Source organism: Myiozetetes cayanensis, unplaced genomic scaffold (assembly GCF_022539395.1).
Source record: "Myiozetetes cayanensis isolate MyiCay16 unplaced genomic scaffold, myiCay2020 scf5-8, whole genome shotgun sequence".
Classification (NCBI taxonomy): domain Eukaryota; kingdom Metazoa; phylum Chordata; class Aves; order Passeriformes; family Tyrannidae; genus Myiozetetes; species Myiozetetes cayanensis.
The window spans coordinates 32,829,833-32,850,293 of NW_026087742.1; the positions used below are offsets into that span (position 1 = coordinate 32,829,833).

Consider the following 20,461-nt stretch of genomic DNA (forward strand, 5'->3'; position numbering starts at 1 on the left):
TACACTGAGAGGACCTTATCAATGTATCTGAAGGGAGGGTGTCAAGAGGATGGATCCAGGCTCTTCTCAGGGGTACCAAGCAACAGGACAAGAGGCAACAGGCAGAAACTGATGCACAGGAAATTCCACCTGAACAAAAGAAAAAAAGTTTTTACGGTATGAGCAACCAAGGGCACAGGATTCCAAGCTCAAGGAGCATTTGGACAACACTCTCAGGCACACAGTGTGACTCTAGGGGTGTCCTGCACAGGGCCAGGAGTTGGACTTGATGATCCTGATGGGTCCCTTCCAACTCAGTATATTCTATAAATCTATGATTCTGTGATTTCTTCTGTACAAAGCCCAGCTCCTCCTGATTTCAGCTTAAGTCGCTGTTGCTCAGCACTTCTGCAAAAACTGACCATCTGTGGCTACCAAGACCTTTCAAAATGAGTAATATCACAATTCTACAGTGGTAGAAAGCCTAGCATTGAATGAGAGTTCTGTGGCAAAAGCAAGAATAGAAATAGTTATCTACAATAGCATTCACCTGTCTTAGCCTGAGAACATCCTTTTGCCTCATAGAGCCTTTGGCCAGAATTCTCCAATTTCTGTAAAAATTATATTGGAATCCCACAGACACACAATTCCTGTGTGAAGACAGGGGAGAGGGTTTCAGCTGCAACAGAGAAATGGCTGGCTCTGTCACATGCTGCTGGACTAAATTAAAATATATTTTTTTAATACAGAAAACACAAGAGGGACAAGCCATTTGTTCTGTGATTTCTGTTTGTTTCTCTTTTATCATTTGTTTCAGGCAATAATAATAATAATTATATATTATTTATTTATTACATCACATGATTTCTTCGTAATCTTCTGATGTAAGCCTAGTGTGTCTGTTTTGCCATACTGCATTTCCGCCGCAGGCTTATTGGCAGGGAAACTGAGACACGGCAACTGACAGCATTTGCCAGCTCTGCCTCTCCAAATGCTCAGTTGTAACCTCAGCACAGCCACCCCATGCCAGAAGCTGCTCTTCAGGGCAGACAGGGGGTGGAAAAGGAGAATTTGTGAAGCTCAGTGCCTCCAAGTGCGGGAACTGCAACAGCAGGATTAAAGGGATCAATGGGGACGTATGCATCTAGGTCTGCATGGGGAGCTGCAGGGGAAAAAGGAGGAGCTACCGGAGGCATAAAGACTTCTGTAGTGGTTGTGGGATCATGGACATATGAAAAAAATATTTTGAGTGGAAGAGTGGAAGACTATAAAAAGGAGTATGCAAGTGAAGTTATTACAGGACAAAGGGATAGAGAGGTGGCTACTGCCTGATGCTGCTAATTGGTACAGTTTCACCCACGTCTTTCCTTTGCTCCCCTTAGATAAACAATCAGTATTAGCTGGATTTTCTTTTTTTCCTGTTTCTGATTTTTATAGTCTGCAGCCACATTCACCATTTAATCTGAGCAAAGCCGCCCTCTTAGAATGTCTTTTTTTATATTGGCACTTCAAGTTAAAAATCTATTTTAAATTATTGGATAGCAAGTAGCAGCCTCCAGAGGGCTAAACTGATGCTGTTAACAGGTCCAAAATGTGATGCAGCATATGGAGCTGAATACCTCATGGTACAGATTTGCATGCAGGCGGTTTTAATTAGGATTTAGAATTCCTGGAGGAATGCAGCATTCTGGGCTAGTCTCAATCTTGTCAATACATAGTGGTTTTGTTCATGCTAAAGCTCACAACAACTGATAGGTTCCTACTTGCTTGTAATTTTTGAGACTTAAATTAACTGTTAAAACATTTCTCCAGCTGCCAGCTTTGTGTGTGATCATTATCTCTGTGTGTATACTTACTGTAAAAATTGCTGTCTTTTTTTTTTTTTTTAATTTTATGCCAGGTCAGTTCAAAATAAAAATCGTTTGAAGTTTTATGACATTGCATAGATACTTATTTTTTCCTTGCATCACTTCATAGTTCAAAGTGAGAATATGCTTTAACTTGATGGTTACTATGCCATCTTGTGAGGAAAACGTGCAACTGCCTCCAGCTAATACAAGGAAGAGGTACTTTGGCTAATGTCCATCTCATTTTTATTTTGTCACAAAAAAAGAAAATATTTAGCATTTCCAAAAACAGATGAGGATAATACTGTAAAACATATTTGTTCCACTGCCTTTTACTTTTTCTTTTTCTTTTTTAAATTAATCATATATTCCCTCCAATGGACAAAAACCTGCTGCTTTCAATAAACTGAGAAAAGAAATCATACTCTTTTTTTCTCCTGAAACCAAATTAACTTCTTGTTAATTGTACTAAATGAAAAATCTATGCAAATTCTCAGCACTGATAATGTTTTTCTGTGAACCAATTTGGCTCTTACAGGAAACCTCTTGTCTTCTAAAACTCACTGTGTGTTTCTCCGAGATAACACACTGTAACTTACCCAAAGCACTGCGAGAAAATTAAAAGAAAATTACAACGTCAGCAGCAAACATACAACCTTATTTTTAAATAGTAATAATTATTATCACTCCTAAAGTCAGTGCGGTAGCACTAGATCCTGGACTTAGAAGAGTAGACTAGGAAAATCTCCTAAGTTCTACTGCTTAATTAACTGATTTTCTCTGTGACCTTGAGCAAGTTGATGTATTTCTGTGCCTAATTTTACCCACCTTTAGATGATGCACATCAACAGGATGTTATCAGACTTGACTACCACTTGTCTTTGCGCTTCTTGGATGAAAGGTATTGCTGTGATACAGTGACAAGCTTGTTAGAAATCTACTTGATAAGCAAAAGAGCAAGTAATTCACAATGAGTATAATTATTCAATGATTTAAGCTTCCTAATCTACTTCCACAGTCTTGGCAAGCAGATTGTGATTTCTTCCATTTTATATAATGAGAAGAGTATTTTTTTTCTTTGTACTCTATGGATTGATTGCAAATATTCAGAATTCAAGCTGTGTTGCTCATTTGCAATCAGTTGGATGAGTAACATTATTTCTACTCATGATTGGATGAATGCCCAATGACTTGTGTGTGCAAATTGTAAAGTTTGTTTTCTGAAGATGCTCATTGGTATGACATTGAAATTTGCTGCCTTTGAAGAGCAGTGGCAGTAGAATTCAACACATTGAAGACCAAAGAAAATACTGACCACCAAAATAAGACAAGATTTTTTAATGGGACTTTGCAGATTAAACATTTGTCTAAATGGCCCTAGTCCTTTATGATTTTAATTTTTTTTGGTTGCTGATACTGTGAATAAATCACAGATTCATAGAATGGTTTGGGTTGGAAAGGACCTTAAAGATAACCTAATTCCAATACCCCTGCTATGGGCAGGGACACTTTCCTCAAGGCCCCATCCAACCTGATCTTGGAGACCTCCAGGGATGGGGGCATCCACAACTTCCCTGGGCAAATCCAATCTATTGAATTCTGAACCTAATATCATGTAGAAGTTGGGTAGTGCTCGAGCCCTGTTCAAAGGTAGCTCCCATGACAAGGTTGCAGCAGATGACTAGCAGTGGAGCTAACACACATGGGAGTTGCAAAACAGGTCAAATCCCAGATCGAGATAAAAGGCAAGTGCATGAGAAATAAGAAAGTAGTGGTGGGACCCAGTTGTATACACTGTCTATTTCCAGACTGCAATGGGACAACTGGATCTGTAAGAGGTAATTGTTTCATGTGGGAAATTTTTTTCAGAATTCCTTTCCCTCTGATCTTAAAGTTATATGGGTTATATGAAGCCTCACAGCTTCTAAGGTGCAGAAGTCCAGCCCCTCCCAAAGAGGACTTTAAAAGAGAAATAGTATTTGAGACTTGAAATGCTGATGTGTAAAAGCTAAAACTAGTGGTATTGCTATTGTTTCCTGAGACAAAACATAATGTGGTAGCCAGAGTATTTTTATCACAATGGCTTTGAAGAGAGATTGGGAGCAGAATCCACTCATGAATGGGTTATCCTCTCATAGTGTGTTGCACTACCTTTTTTTCCACCATTAATATCTATCAGCTGTATCTACTATAAAATTTCAGCTGAGTGAAAAGCACTGTCTGTTTTTTGCCTCTGTGTCTGTTGCATATGTCAGGTTTTTTTCTATTAGATCAAGATTCTTTAGACCAGGAATACCCTTGTTACCCTTGTTTCACAGGACGTTGTAGAGCCTTGTGACTCCTAAAACACACTTTGCTCCCTCCTTTTGCAGCACTTCTATTGCAAACAGCAGTAATGAGTGCGGTCCAGCCAAAAAGTCATGTAGAGAATAGGGACTTGTGCCTCTAGATGGCAAGTCCAGTCGGACCACATTCAGCATCTTAGGATACAGGTCAATTTGAACTGATATAAAATAAAATGTTATATTTGCATTTTATGCAAAACAAACAGATGGCAACTGAAAAAAAATATACTGAGGGCTTTTGTAAAAAAAATCCAACTCCCTTCAGCCCAAAATTGAATGACAAATTCCCAGCTATCTTAATTCACTGTCAATCTGTCAAAGCTGGGTTGTAAGAACATCTGTATTTCCATGCCAGTGCAGTAGTCTGGCTATTGTAACTTGAGAACTACCTTTGCTGAAATGTAAGGCTTTTGACCGTTATGTCCTGCTGGATTCATGTCTTCAGACCTGTCTGGCTGACATCTCTTTGTCAATCACAGCCTTAGAAGTGCTCCTTTGTGAGTACGATGTGAAGAGCAGTGATGCTGTAATAATCTCACACTGTAGAGAGAGAATGATCTCTTATAAAAACGCATGCTCATATTAAAAATTCACAGTAGCACACTCCACTCCTCCATTATAGGTAATTACAGAGGATTTTAAATATCTGATGCTAGTTGGCAGCGTACAATACCCTGTCAGCAGCAGGCTCTGATTTGTAATTTAATTATCGTAAGACATCCACCTGTTCTTTTGTCAAATGAAGAGTAGCATTTCCGTGTAATCATGCTTTTCCCTCCAAAAATTTGAATTAACCCTTAGAGAAAGGTTTCTAGGGAATGGGGCAATTTCGAGGACATTTGCAGGACCTCATCAGGGCAGGGTGATTGAGACTAATGAGGCATTTCTGCAGGAGAGTCTTAATTCTAGTTTGGTATTTTCATCCTTACCAGAAGCTTTTTGCTGTGTCAAGCCATTTTGGTTCACAGCTGAAAGCATTTCAGTGAAGAGGTGCTGTGGGAGGAAAGATGTATGAAAATCAATGAGTTTGGTGCTAAGAACATGAGGCAAACCCATAACAGGATTGACCCAGAAATGCTCTAGGCTCGTACTTTGTGAAGAAAGAGAAAGCTGTGCTTGAGGTGGGAGGGAGACAAAGGCAAGTGGGAAAGTGGAAATCTGTAAACTTTCCAGTTTATGGCACATGAACATGGATATTACTGAATTTGTCCTAGCAATATGCAGTTATTGAATAAATAGATCAATTCAGATTATAAAGGAAGTCTACTAGCAGAGATCCAAGCAAGTGTTCTGCTTTTTGGGACTACAGAGCTCATTAATTGCCTCTGGGGTTTGGCTCCCATTTATGCAACAACTACGCTGCAGTGTGGTGATGGGGAAAGGACTAACTGCTGGTCAAAGAGATGTTCTGTCTTTAAGGCCACATCACACTGCTTCTTGTGATATAAAGCTGCATGGATGATCTGGACAGAACAGCATATATGTATTATAAATATTTTATATATATAAATAAACATATAATATCATAGAATGAAACATAGAACGGTTTGGGTTGGAACGGACTTTAAAGATTATCTAGTTCCAACCCCCTGCCATGGGCAGGGATGACATCCATTAGATCACCCAGTGTGATCACCCTAACCCATCACCTTGCACTTTGATTTGAACTTCATGAGGTTCTTGTGGGCCCACTTCTCAAATTTGTCTAAGTCCTTCTGGATGGCATCCCTTCCTTCTGTTGTGTCAACTGCACTTTCAGTTTTGTGTCACCTTCAAATTTGCTGAGGGTGCACTTGATCCCCCTGTCTTTGTCCCTGATAAAGATACTGAAGAGCAACAGTCCCAAGACAGAGCCCTGAGAGATGCCACTCGTCACTGTCCCCCACCTCAACACAGATCCATTAACCACAACTCTCATTCTGCCAATTCCTTATCCACTGAATGGTCCATCCATCAAATCCATATCTCTCCAATTTGGAGATAAGGATGTCATACAGAATAACCTCTGGATCCTAGCCTGGCTACTGCAAAATCTAACCCTGGCCTTTGCTGGAACCAGGACACTGTCATTCCATCATAGAAGGCCATCAGATTGGCCAGGCATGATTTACCCTTAGTAAAGCTGCACTGGCTGCCTCAGGTCACCTAATTGTGTTTTACCTGCCTTAGCATATCTTCTAGGAGGCTTTTCTCCATGATCCTCCCAGGCTCAGTGGTCTGTAGTTTCCCAAATCTTCCTCTCTCCCCTTCTTAAAAATGCAAGCAATGTTATGTTTTCCCTTCTTCCAGTCACTGAGGACTTCACCTGACTGCCATGAATTTTAAAACGTGATGGAGAGTCACATCAGCCAACTCCCTCAGGACCCTGGGATGCATGTCATCAGATCCTGTAGACTTGTGGCTAATCAGCTCCATCCAGTGGTCCCACTCCCACCCAGAGGGTCAGGAACTTGAGAGAAGTGGGAAGCCTAAATAGATATAGACATAGATATAAATAGATATAGATAGATATATAGAGAGATAGAGAGAGAGAGAGAGATGTATAAAATTTTTTTATCCACAAAAATATTGTCAGCAGGACCAGAACATTGGTCATCCCCTCATACTTGGCACTTGTGAGGTCACATCTCAAATCCTGTGTTCACTTTTGGGCCCCTCGCTACAAGAAAAACATTTAGTGGCTGGAGCATCTCTAGATGAGGGCAACAGAACAAGGGAAGGGTCTAGAGCAGGGAGCTGGGGTTGTTTAGCCTGGGAAAAAGGACTCTCAGGGGACACCTTATTGCTCTCTACAGCTGCCTGAAAGGAGGTTGTAGCCAAGTGGGGCTTAGTCTGAGTAGTCTCTTCTCCTGTAGTAACAAACAATAGGATGAGAGGAAACAACCTCAAGTTGTATCAGGGGAGATTTAGATTAGGTATTAGGAAAAATTCCTTTCCCAAAAGGGCTTCACCCAGGTCAAGCATTGGAACATGCTGCCCAGGGAAGTGGTTGAGTCACCATCCTTGGAGGTATTTTAAAGATGTGTATATGTGGCTCTTGGGTACTTGGTTTAGTGGTGGACTTGGCAGTGCTGGATTAATGTTTGGACTCAATGATCTTAAAGGTCCTTTTCAACCTGAATGATTCAATGATTCCATGATATAGAACTTCTTATGGCTTCTGTCACTGCTGTCTTTTTAGAAAGTAGTTACTGGATGTTTTCATTTTGCGTGTTCCTAGGTTAATGAGATGACTCTGGTATTCTGCTCTTATTTCTCCTAATTAGGTTTTAGCAAATGACTCACTTTAAAGAGGGTGTCTCTGAGTAGTTGTCTTTTTTTGAAAGAGTACTCACTAGATTAAAAAAATAATTGATTGCTTGTGGCTTAAACGATCTATATGCCAAGCCTTAAATGTGACATTGGTTGGAGTACCATCTATTAGACTGATGGCTTCTTGCCCAAATAATATTTGCCTGGTGCCAGTCCTTTTATATATTCATTAATTATATTATATGAAAAATGAGTATGTGAAGGGCTGCAGGCATATCCCAGGAAAGAAGAGAATAAATCATGTCACATGTGTAATCTGAAAATAATTGGCAACTGCTGAAACATTTCCATACATGAGTGAAGGCAGGAATACACTGGAGTGGTTTCCTTAGGAGAGATGCATAAATGAAGTTAACACTCCAGAGCTGAGTGATCACAGTTAAATGGACGAGCAGCAGAGAGGTCTGCTTTGTGATGTCCTTGTGATTGTTCCTGGACTTCAGACTTATTTTTCTTGTATGGGCATCCAAAGAGGTCTTAGACTTTGACCCAATGCCTCCTCAGGACACAGCTGGACCCGCCAGCCAAGTGGATGGTGCCTTTTTACAATGGATTCTAGCTGAAGGACAGATCTGGTCATTTAATTTAATTTTTAGGATTATATTCCTTTTTGTTACAATCTTTGTTTAAGATCTTGGACAAGCCAATTGTCTCCTTTATCTCAGGCTCTGTCTCCATGGAGAAGAGTGGTGTAACACCTCATACTCCACTTCTGCTCAGAGTAAAGAGAGAACTTTACTGCAGGGGAATCTTCTGCTAGATTGTGGCTATGTGCAAGCATATCTGTGGTCTCCAGCATCAGCATACACACTGCTAAGTGAAAAATAACTCAGTGCATTAATACAGGGATGTGAAACTGGTCTGAGACCACAGCTCAGCTGATCAATGTGTCCTTTTCTTCATTATCAGTGTGTCGCCTCAGAAGGCTACGTGATGGTGAAAGTTTTGTTGTACTGCTGAAATATACCACATTTCTCTCTTTGATGAAATGTTTTTAAAAAAATGAGGCATTCTCTCCTGAACAGATTAGGAAATCAAATAATTGTTGTCTGCTGTCTGATACTTTGTTATTCTTTAATTATATTAACAGATATGAATTGTCTCCTCAAAGCTTATGCGTTCTTCCTTGCTTTTTTTTTTTTTGTCTAGAAATATCGTTATCAAGATGAGGATGCTCCACACGATCATACTTTGCCGCGCTTAACCCATGAAGTGAGAGGCCCAGAGCTTGTTCATGTGTCAGAGAAGAACTTGTCTCAAATAGAGAATGTCCATGGATATGTGTTACAGTCGCACATTTCTCCTTTGAAGGTAGGATCGATACTGCCTGCAGCTTTGGTCCTCAAATATGAGAAGACGTGTAGCATGAAATGCTTGGAAAACTTATTTTGTTGTACAAACAGACAAGCTGCTTTTCGAAACATATCACTGCAGACTGATTGTCCTGTGATGGGTTTTTAAGGCTTGCTGTAGTGTAACAGGTATAGTTGACAAAGCTTTGATCTGAGATGTGAGCTTTTAGCTTTGAGTGGGGTTTTTTCCTGAGTAAAAATAATTCCCGGCAAATGAGCCTGTTTTTCTCTACACTGAGAAAGGAATAATGCAGGTTCTTGGCCTCAATATCATGGTGATTTTGAAACGGCAGACTTATCTTCCTGATTATCCTTGTTTCCTTGTTCAGAAACTGAAAAAAAATATTGTAAATGTATCCATCTGATGGAATCCTAGTTTTTTCATCTCTCAAAAAGCTGTATCAAAGTCACAAGTTATGCCTGAAAAAGGAGCTCATTTGCCACTATTCATATCCTTACTGCTCAAGCACTTGCTATTTTCTGTGGAGTTTGATGCAATTCAGAGTGCTGTAGAGATATCTTTCTGTTAACAAAGCCAACTATTTATAAAATATAGAAGCTTTTCCTGTACATGTGTCTGCTGTCCTCTGATATATCGTCTTGTGCAAAAATGTTCATCTTCTTGGTGAACCTGTATAACAACCAAAAAGAAATCCATTTCCAAAAATTTATATTTGCTCTTTCATAAGACTGCAGTAGTTTGAAGATATTCCTAGAACTTCTCTAATGGAAGGAGCATAAATGCAGTAATGAACATAATGAATTTCCTATTTTATTTTCTACTAGGCCTGGGAAGGAGAAAAAAAGAATACTTTTTACTAGAGGCAGTGATGTTCTGGGTAATGGTTTTATTCCAGCAATTAACTAAGCGGCAAACAAGGCAGATGGGCTTTGCTCCTTCTGGTGCTCAAAGCCTGTGAAATGGGCATTGCTTGCCTAGTGGAGTGTTTACAGCATGGTTACAAGTGAAAGGAAATGTTTATTATTAAAGATTGATGTGAATACAGCTGGTGTTTATTGAGCCTTCATGGAATAGCCATGTGAATTAATCTTTGTCCTCTGCTCTTGTTAGTCCTGTGTTTAGTTTGTATATTGTTTGTCTTTTCTTGGTTTAGCGGCTTTCTGGGTTACTTACCTAGCTTCTACTGCAGAAGTCAGCAGTACCAAGCAATGATATAACTTATGCTGAGGTTATCACTTTAGTTATTTGTAAGCAACTACCTCCATGGGGCCTCTGTGTAACATCAGGGGACAATCACAGACAAAGCAATTTCTTGCCTGGAAGGGAAACATCCCTGTTCCTCCAGGACTTCTTTAGTATTATGATTACAGTGGTGTTTCTTTTTCATGAAAATCAAAAATAGGTATTTTTCTTTACATTTTGAGACTTTCAAGTAAGGTTATATGATCCAAGCTGAGGATGTAGCAGTGATGATAAAAAGCTCATTGGGAAGTCAGGTGAAGGGTATCCCTAGACATTTACAGTTGCCTTAAAACAGCTCCCAGTCTAATTTGCTATTGTGACAGGAGAAAGTTGTCTGCTGTTGTTTTCTGAAATGATGGGAAGGCAGGACTCATATAGTATTTCATCTTGGAAATCAGTGTCTTCTGCAAGTTCTTCCCTTAGTCTGAGGATTTTTATCTTTGACCCCGTCCCTTTCCTTTCCTTCAGATTCACAGTGTCTCATGTCTGCCACTTAGTATCTCATGCCTGCCATTTAATCTAAATTTAGCAGTTTGTCTCTTCAAGTGGCTTTGAAGTTCCTGCTTTCTCTCCTCTGCAGTCTGTATCCCATCATTTAACCTTCAGTAGAGAATTACGTCAGGAAGCTGGAGAAAACCTGCTAGAGCTCATGGCACTGTGGTGCCCTTGCTATCTGAATTACTTGCTTTGGATTCACTTCTGTTTCTGGGAGTTGACTGAAATTTCTGTTCAGAAGCTTTTTATCATAATGATTTCCACATAGTTGAGAAACAGCATTTCAGTACTCTAAAATCTAGTCCAAATTGGTTAATGTCTTCAATTATAGACTTTCCATTCTATAGTTTGATATCATTAAGTTAAAACCCAGGGGTTCCTTTGTTCAGGATTTCTCCTCAGAGGCACCAGATCAGGCTGTTTCTGTGTTACCACGACATGAATAAATTGCCTTATGGAACAAGACACCTGAGACTCTGCTATGGGAAACCTGGGGTTGAACCAGTAAGGAAACCTGCTCTGCCTGTGTGTGAGTGTGGGGTGTGCAGGGAGTCAAGCAGGAGCACCCGTGGCAGCTGGAGCTGACCGCTGGGAAGGGGCTCTGGTCCCAGCAGTGAAAATCTCTCGCACTGGGAGTGTGACTGCCAGAGAGTCTCATGAACGTTCCGATCAGAGTGGAAAGTTTCTTTGACACCAAAACAGGGATCACGTTATCTCCTGTGTGTCCTGTGTTTAGTGGGTGCACGATGACCTGATGGCAGGATGATTAGCCCAATATTTTTGTGTGACATAATATCATAAAAGAAAAAGCATAAATTTGAGCATAAAAATATTCTAGTTAAGATGCTTTGGAACCAAAGTGTTGTCCCAAGACCATGTCACATGTCCATCTTAATCATATCACTTTTCCTAAGTGACTTGCCTTTAGCAGAAGAAAGAGTTGCTTGTTTCCACAGATTTGTGTTCATTTGGAAAGAAATCTGCAAAGATCGTACTGGTTTTTTAAAGCTGTACATGTAGACTGCTTGCTACCATCACCCTGCTCCCACGTTTTCAGTGAACATGTCAATTTCCGTCCATAAACCAGCTTGTCAGCTTGACGAAATGCTTGCATCATTACTTACAAGTGTTGTGGATGGTTGAAGTTCAGGCAAAAAACCCATGAGCCTGTCCAAGTAAAACGTTCCAAGGATTCTTGAAACGTTTTCTAACACTCAGGATGGAAGGATTCAGGCCATCTTTTTTCATCACACATGATTCAAAATGCCTGATACGGACCAAGTTGCATAAAAATGAAGTATCTTAAATTTTGCTGAAGTACACAAACTTTTAAAGAATTTGACTGTATTTTCATATTCCAGATTATGTGGTTTGATGTAGTCCAGAAATATTCTAGTGGAAGTCATAATAATTAGATTATTAGATTGGATATTAGGAAGAAATTCTATACTGCAGGGTGGTGAGACACTAGCATAGGTTGCCTAGTTGTGACTGCCCCATCCCTGGAAGTGTTCAAGGCCATGCTGGATGGAACTTTGAGCAACCTGATCTGGTATAAGTTGTCACTGCCCATGGCAGGGGGGTTGGAACTGGATGATTTTTAATATGATCCCTTCCAACTTAACCATTCTCTGATTCCATGATTCTGTGATTATTGATTACTTCAGAAGGGTTTTCTTGGAAAGCAAAATATAAAAATAATTTTCTTTAACAACTTTGCACTAATTATATGTGTCGAATAATAAGAAATCCCATCCTCAGACATTCTGAAAACCTCTTTGAGACACACATATACTGATTATGATAAATACTGGTTTGAAATGTGAATAGATTTTCTGAAATTGAATTCAGGTTTGTTTTTGCTTTAAAAAAGTTAGGTTTGTTTTTGCTTTAGTACCTAAAATCTGGTATGTAATAGGCAGATTACTCCCTTTCAGAAGATAGTAATGAGCAAGTGTAGTTGTGCTGAAAACCAGATCTTCTTTTCTCTGTATTTTTTACTTCTACAACTGACGTGTATTTTGCATTAACTTTGTTTTTCTACTCTCCTTTAGCATTTCATTTACATTCAAATCAGTACTGGAAAACGTTTAATTTTAGAAAGCTTCAAACTTCTGTTAAAGGTTGATCTGCTTATTAGTGTGGAGAAGATAAAATTCTCAACAACTTCAGAACTCTGAATGTCAAACACTGAAGTTGTAAAGGAAGTTTTCAGTTACATGGCTGTATTAACATTTGGAAAAATGCTAATATTGAACAAGTTTTGTTAGAGTTGCCATATTAAGATGATAAATGTTCTTTGCAACTTACAGAGGTGATGAAATTGCGTTTTATTAATCTGTTAAAGGGAAAAGTATGTAGTATAATGAAGTTTAAAATAATTTTCTTGCACTTCCCCTCGTTTGACACGAGATGGTGCAGTAAGCTCGGAATCCTTTGGTCTGCATCTATAAAGCTTCATTATATACTGTGAAGGTTTTTCTGAAATGGCTTAGAAAGTGCTAATTCAGTAAAAAGTGCTTTGTGAATCTCTAGTGTTTTGGGAAATCTGAATTCAACACAACTGTACCTGAAATTCAGACGTGCAAGTTCTGTCTCTAAATTAAATGTGTATCTCTTCCCCTTCCTTCTAGTAATAGAGCTAATCAGTGTTCATTAAATGAATTATAACTCTGGCTCCTAAATGAACCTTATTAGTATTATTATGATGTTAGATTTACTTTTGCTTTTTAAGTATATTCCACTTATTTTAGATAAGCCGAAAAGTAAAAATCTCTGTAAGAACCTTGTATCTCCTTGGTTATCTGAACATTTTAAATGTCAGGCTGTTCTAGCTATCTTCATTTCCTAATTTAATGCCAGGTTTGACTGTAAGCATAAATGAAAGATGTGCAAAATCAAGTAACCAGGTAAATTACTGTTATTTTCTTAACCTAAGTTATTTTCAAACAGGAATGATCAGGAACAAACCTCTTCAGTTGCCTCATCTTCCATGGTCTCACTTTCTGGAAGGGAAGGAGCCGCTCTAGCTATTCCTTCTTTTCGTTCTGTCCTGGGGCATTGTCCTGCAGCTCAGCAGGACTGATGGAATGACTATCCAGTGGAGATAGGGAAAAAAACCATCTCCACATGGAGTAAATGGACTCAGCAGTCTCCAAAGTTGTTATCCATGAATTGACATTTGTACGAACTGCTGTACAGAAGTAGGTTTGCACCTCCCAATCCCACAGCATACCAATTTAATTTCTTCTTTTTTCCTTGTTGATGGCAAAAATCCCTCTTTTTCTCACTACTTGAATCAGAGAATCACAGATTAATTTAGGCTGGAAAAAACCTCTGAGATCATCAAGTGCAACCTTTGACTGAACACCACCTTGTCAACAAGGCCATGACGCTAAATTACCAACCACATCCAGGGGTTTCTTGAACACCTCCAGGGATGATGACTCCACCACCTTCCTGGACAGTCCATTTCAATGTTGAACAATCTTTTCCATGAAGAAATTCTTCCTGAAGTCTGGCTTGAATCTCCCCTGGCACAAATTCAAGCTATGTTCTCTCCTCCTGTCATTAGTTCTCTGGGAGAAGAGGCCAACTCCCACCTTTCAGGTAGTTGTATAGGTCACCCCTGAGCCTCATTTTCTCAGGCTAAACAACCCCAGCTCCCTCAGCTGCTTCTTGTACAAGTTACCCTCTAGACCCTCCCCCAACAATGTTGCCTTTCTCTGAAGTCATTCCAGCACCTAAATGTGTTTCTTGTAGCGAGGAGCCCAGAAATGGACACAGTACCCATGGTGCGGCCTCAGCAGTGCCAGACACAGGGGGATGATCCATGCCCTGGTCCTGCTGGCCACACTATTGCTGATACAGGCCAGGATGCCATTGGCCTTCTTGGCCATCTGGGCACACTGCTGGCTCATGTTCAGCTGTTGTTGATCAACACCCCCAGGTCCTTTTCTGCCAGGCAGCTTTCCAGCCACTCTGCTCCCACCCTGTAGCACTGCATGGGAATGTTGTGACCAAAGTGCAGGACCTTGTAGAACTTCATACCATTGGTTTCAGCCCATCAATCCAGCCTATCCAGATCCCTCTGCAGAGCCTTCCCACTGGCCAGCAGATCAACACTCTCACCTCACTTTGTGTCATCTGCAAATTTATACTTATCCCCTCATTCAGATCATGAGTGATGGCATGAAACAGAACTGTACCCAATACAGAGCTGTGGGGAGTACCACTAGTTACTGGAAGATTCTCTGAGATTTTCTGTATCTAGTGGGGGAAAGATGTTTACTGTCTGCTCCAAGGCAGATCTCTCTCTTTCCCAATTCCAATCTTCTGGTAAGTGCATGCTTATGATTCTTCTTTTTATTTACCTGAGTGCAGGAAGGTCATTTTCTTGTGACAGGTCCTCACATCTGACACTCTTTCTTTTGTCTGTAATGATACAGCTTTTTTGCCTGTCTCAGAAGCTTTCCCTGTCCAGGTGTGAGTCAGACCTCACTACAGTGGTTGTTATGCTTGTCCAATAAGTTAAGAAAGATGGGGAAAGAAACTCTGAGGATGAGCCTCGATGAATAATAATTCTGTCAAAAATGTATTAGCCTGAGCTTCCTGGTATATGTCATAAAGAGTAATTTTTTTGTGTCTAAAAATGTAGATCAGGCAAGAGCTAATTATTTCATGAATTAGCGTTGACTTAAGAAAAATTGGGTTCTAAAGACAATTTGGATAAATAAAGTCAAAACATCCTATAGCAATTTTTTTTTTTTTTCAGATGCAAAAGTCTCATTTTTCAATTCAACAAACTTTAGGACTATTTTCTTGATATTGAACTCTGTATAAAAACCAAAGTCATGCACTAGTTACAGGTACTATGAAAATAGCATACTCCAAGGCTCTCCTGATATCCTGCAGTGGATCATGTGAATTGTAAATTAACTTGGGATATTGCTGCACAAAGATGTAAAACAGCATAAGGAAATACACTCAACAGACCTGTGTAGCTGTTCTAAATCACAGAATCACAGAATGGTTTGGGTTGGAAGAGACCTTACAGATCATCTAGTTCCAACTCCTCTTCCTTAGGCAGAGACGCCTTTCAGACCAGGCTTGAGTAATTGCAGGCAAGTCCTCTGCTCATGTAATTGTAAGTATCTCTAGTTTCCAGGGAGCCAGATTTACATAGGGAAAGCTGGTTACTGCAGATTTCAGCACTACCATGTCTGATACTCCTATGTAAATGTAGTTCCTAGTGCTTTTGGGGTGATAATCTAACTGTGATAAGAAATCTCATTTATTTTTTCCAGAGCTGTTGAGACCCCTTAATTCCTATTAGGGGGGAAGAATGCTATGTTAGGGGTATTCAGATAGGGAAGAGAAGAAGATAAGGCTGGATTTGTTTTAATTTCTGTTGCTGAGGTGTGCCAGAGTTGAGGCAGTGCCACAGCACAGGCTGTTCTTCCAGAGCAAAGATGCTGCATTTCAGAGGCTCTTTAAAAGCTGTGGAGGATTGAGAAAAGCTAAGGCTTTGTTACATGGCAGGAACAGCAGTCTGAAGTTTTCTCTTGCAGTTACAAAATTAATTGGGGTTATATAGAGGACATATTAATGTATGCATGGATATATTAGCAAGCCATCTAAAATTTAATCTTGCATCCTTTTCTTTGCTTACACTGACTACATGTTATAAGTATAGCTAATCTGCATGAAGCATTTTTTATCCCCAGGGTGGCTCAGCCGAGTAGCAATGATCTTATAAGAATACTTTTGATCTCTGCCCTGGTAGCTTCCCAGCCTTTGTGTTTTGGAGTTGGTTTTGTTTTGTCTTCCCCCCCAACTCTTTTTAGTATGCAGTTATTGGCAAAGCCCCATGCTGCAGTCATTCCGTTAGTGAATTCCATTGAATATTCAGTAGGTTGCTTCATTAAGATACAACACTTGTTACATGTTTAATCATGTACTGCTTTTCTTTGTCTCCTGCTGTAACAGCAGATAAGCATATATCATAGATCTGTATCTGTGATCTATGTATTTTAATATAAAAATGCAATCAGATTAAAAAAAGACAAAGGAAGCTCACAAATGTGCCTGTGTCTGTTCCTGCTCTAACAGAAGTGGCAAAAGTAGCTCTGAATTCTGATTTTATTTCATTATGTTTCAAGTCAAGATAAGCTGTTTATAAATTAGCATTTTGAGTAATATTTTGTGTCTCATTTTCATGTGGGCGGGAATGTCTTCCATTTTTGAGTCCTTGCCTTACTCTAAAGAAAGTCCTAAAATGGTGCAAAATTTGAATGTCACTGTGAAGAACAGTTACTAATTAAGAATACTTTCTGGTGGTTTTGTCATCATAGCTAAGTCCATTGTTTTGTGGGCTTGATGTTTTGCCTTGGCTTTCTGATTGATAGCTTTTCACAAGATTTATATAGTTTCAGAAAGTGTCTTTTTATCTTTCCAGCTTCTGACAGAATAAAAGAGAAACCAAATAAAATTGCTTTTGTCAGTGGGTGATTTAATTGGAGAAATCTCAGCAAGTTAACATAAACCCCAGGCATTGCAATGCTTTTTTTTTTTTTTTTGCAAAATAATTTATAGCCTCTGATGGACACAATGAAAGCAAATTCTGACAGTATCAACTAGACCATTATATGTTTTTAGACTTGCCTGAAGAATGAGAAAAGGAATTTTCAAAGGAATTTGAAAATATTTTCAGACTACGGACTCTGTTTACTTTATATGGGCCTCTTAGGTATTGCAGGTCTTTTCAAATGTTATTGCTGTTTCAGGAGACTTTCTCTTTTCTTGATCTACTGTGTCCTTTATCCATTAGTATTAATTAGCTGATTTATGTTTTATTCTTTTTGGTTAGCAGACTTCCTTTTAAGGATAGCCTTGTTTCTATTGCTTTTTTTTGAGGAAAAAAAGTGCACCTGATATATCGCAAATATTTGTGACCATGTCTCTCGCTTCCAATCAAGAAAATAAGAAATTCCAAGAATCATCTTTTCTTGTTATCTTTCTTTAATGTTTTTCATAGTTATTCCTTGTTTCCCTGTAACTCACTGAGTTGTTATCATCTTGATGTGTAGGCCATATGAAATGCTCATAGAATATAAACAGAGAGATGGACTATTATAAAGGGGGGGAGGGGTTCATCTGAAATAAATGAAGTATATATACAATAAATCTGTGGAATATCTACTAGATGCTGCAAATATAAGATTTGTATGTTCTGCCAGTTCCTTTCTCCAAGGCTAGAAGTACCAGAATATCAGTATATTTGTAAAGTATCTGTAATGATGTTTGCCACCTTTCCAAAGTGTTTTGTGACCTACTGCTGAAAAGTGCAATAAAGCATCTTGGTGTTATTAGTCAGACTGTAACAGGAGGGATTTTTCTCAGATATGTCAGGCAGGTTTAACACCAGTTGTTTCCCTAAGCTCAGTAGCTGAAATGCCCTTCTGTCAGCCTTCATCTACTGCTGACACTTGGGAATGTACGCTACATTTTAAAGGGAGCACTAAACTGCCATAATCCCTTTTCACTGAGGAATATACTGATAATTCACTCCCTCAATAGAAGATATATGTGTTTATACATGAAGTGATGTGACACATCAAGAATGTTCTGGCTTTTGTCAGTATCAGGTGCAAAAGAAAACAGAAGTTTATGTTTCCAGGAGCTCTGGATGGGTGCAGCCTCCAGGATGAAGACAGAAACTCTCTAATCAAACCTTATGAAAGAATATCTTGGCAGCCTGACTAAGAAGTGCTTAAGCTAATACAAGTGCTATTTCCAACATTTTTAAACTCCTGTTTCTCATGGCTCTTATTTCATCTCACTGTAATGTAGTTTTGTCAACTGTGGAGCTGTGAAAAAAACAACAGAATTTGGACATTTAAAAGCAAAACAGATTTCTGAACTGGCTATTATTTTCCAACTCTTTTCAAGAATCAAGAGTAAATAAGAGTTTTTGAGATTATTATTGTGTGACATCTTCACAATCTTATTATTGTGTGACATCATCTCCCTTCCCAGGACAGGAGTACTGGAACCAGATGATCTTTAATGTCCCTTCCAACCCAAACCATTCTGTGATCCTATGATTCTGCGATCTTGGGATCAATAGCTAATTGAGACTTCTCAAAAAGATTTCAAATGCTTTTTGACATTTAGTTCCTTTCGATCTCTCTATTTCAGAAGATCATGTTACTAGCTTTCTAATAATCTTTAAATATTGTTACTGTTATGCAGTTGGGGTAAATGTCAAAAAATAGTCAGGTTTAATGGCTCAGGTGACTTTTTAAGACCTGCACTGTTTACTAACTTGATTTCTTACAGTGCTGTCTTTCTCTTCCCATCATGTTGTTTCTCTTTTCCATAGTTAATCAGTGTTCCTTTTTCCTGCTCCTTTTTCTGAATTGCCTTCAGGATCCATTCCTGTATTTCCCCTTTTCTTACTTTTCTCTTATATCCATTCCTACGCCTACACGTGGATCTTGTTAATCCTGCAAGCCACCCATGAAGTACAAGTTTGTACCAGGGAGCTGTTAACGTGTAACGATTGATGGCCTCCTGTACGAGACAATTGCACTCTTATTGATTGTTTTGCTTTTTGGCTCCTTTAGAGAACAGGAGACACAGTTCTCTCTGTCTACCCTTTGTCATACATGGTCTTTATGGACAGTTTCTGTTATTTTTCTTGCTGCTAAAAGATGGGTTCTCTTCTCCCTGAACAAAAGCAATGTGAAATATAGTTGAATATTATCAAGTCTAGTGGATCTCAGTTGCCCACTGAAATAGCAGCACCCTGGACAGCTTTTATTCTACTAATACTTACAGAAACTCTGAGCCACAGAAAATGCAATTAGTTTTTTCAGCCAACAAACTCAAGCACACCAAATTGCATCTGTTATCTTCCAGATGTGAACAGAATGAGACTTTTCAATACACAAGAGCTAGAAGACAGCTTTTTAGGTTAAAGTGTGTTCTGTAAAAAATGACTGCATTCTCAAAGGAAGTCTACATAGCTGATTTTTTCAAAGCCTTCCTTCTTCTACAGTTTTAATAAGCATCTGCCTGAATTGCTGCATTGGATTTAATCAGCCCTTAATGGTTGAAGTTTGTGCTTCCAAATAAAAAATCATTAAACCTGATAATAGACTTAATAAAATTATTATAATTGATAACATGATATGAGAAAGGCTAAAAAGATTATTGGTGTTTACAGAAAATAAACAAATTTTTACTTTGAAGTCAGTGTCACAAATTGTGTCTTTGATCAAGTAGATGAGTAAATGCCAAGCAGGGAAATAGAATTTTCAGTGATAGTACGTAGCATGTGAGTATAAAGACTTATATTAATTACTGAGAATTGACCAAAATAGTGCAAAGTTAACAACTTACACTCCGGGCGTGTTAGAGTCATCAACCAGCTTCTGAAGACCACACCTGTATATGATTTCACATTCAAATTGCTGCTGTGTCCTCTTTAGCAGTCATTACACAGTTTCCTTCGCTATTTTGCAACAAATCTGCAGATTGAACAGATCTGAACTGAATTAGAGGTTTCAGCTGAAACTGGGTTATTTTCCTAATTATTATGTTCATAATTTTACTTCTGCTTAGGAAAGGCATTATTTTTTTCAGTATCCTTGAGATGTTGATATCTACTTAAGGGAAATGGGAATGAGTACAGTAAAGTTAAGAGAAAGGCATTTCTGTAGTGCTTGTACTTTGCTAATACCTGTAATGTTGGAGAATGTCTGAAAAACTGGCTGAAACCACTTCCCTCGGGAGTTTGTTTCAGTTATGTTTCTAAACAGAAGAGAAGCAATGCTGTGCAAAGTAGTAGAGCATCACTATGTAAGTCCATTATGGCTGCTAAAACAGTGAAGTGTTGGGATTACTTTGGAAAATTTGTTTGTG

General features: G+C 38.9%; 1 protein-coding gene across 16 annotated transcripts in view; it reads left to right on the forward strand.

The window, feature by feature from the left end:
* The window catches only part of DLG2 (discs large MAGUK scaffold protein 2), a 996,215-nt gene that overhangs the window by 448,727 nt on the left and 527,027 nt on the right, over window positions 1–20,461 (forward strand). For all 16 annotated transcript variants that reach the window (XM_050332274.1, XM_050332275.1, XM_050332276.1 and 13 more), the window contains one exon: window positions 8,633–8,794. In XM_050332274.1, coding sequence (XP_050188231.1) covers window positions 8,633–8,794 — 162 coding nt within the window. The remainder of the gene's footprint in view (window positions 1–8,632; window positions 8,795–20,461) is intronic.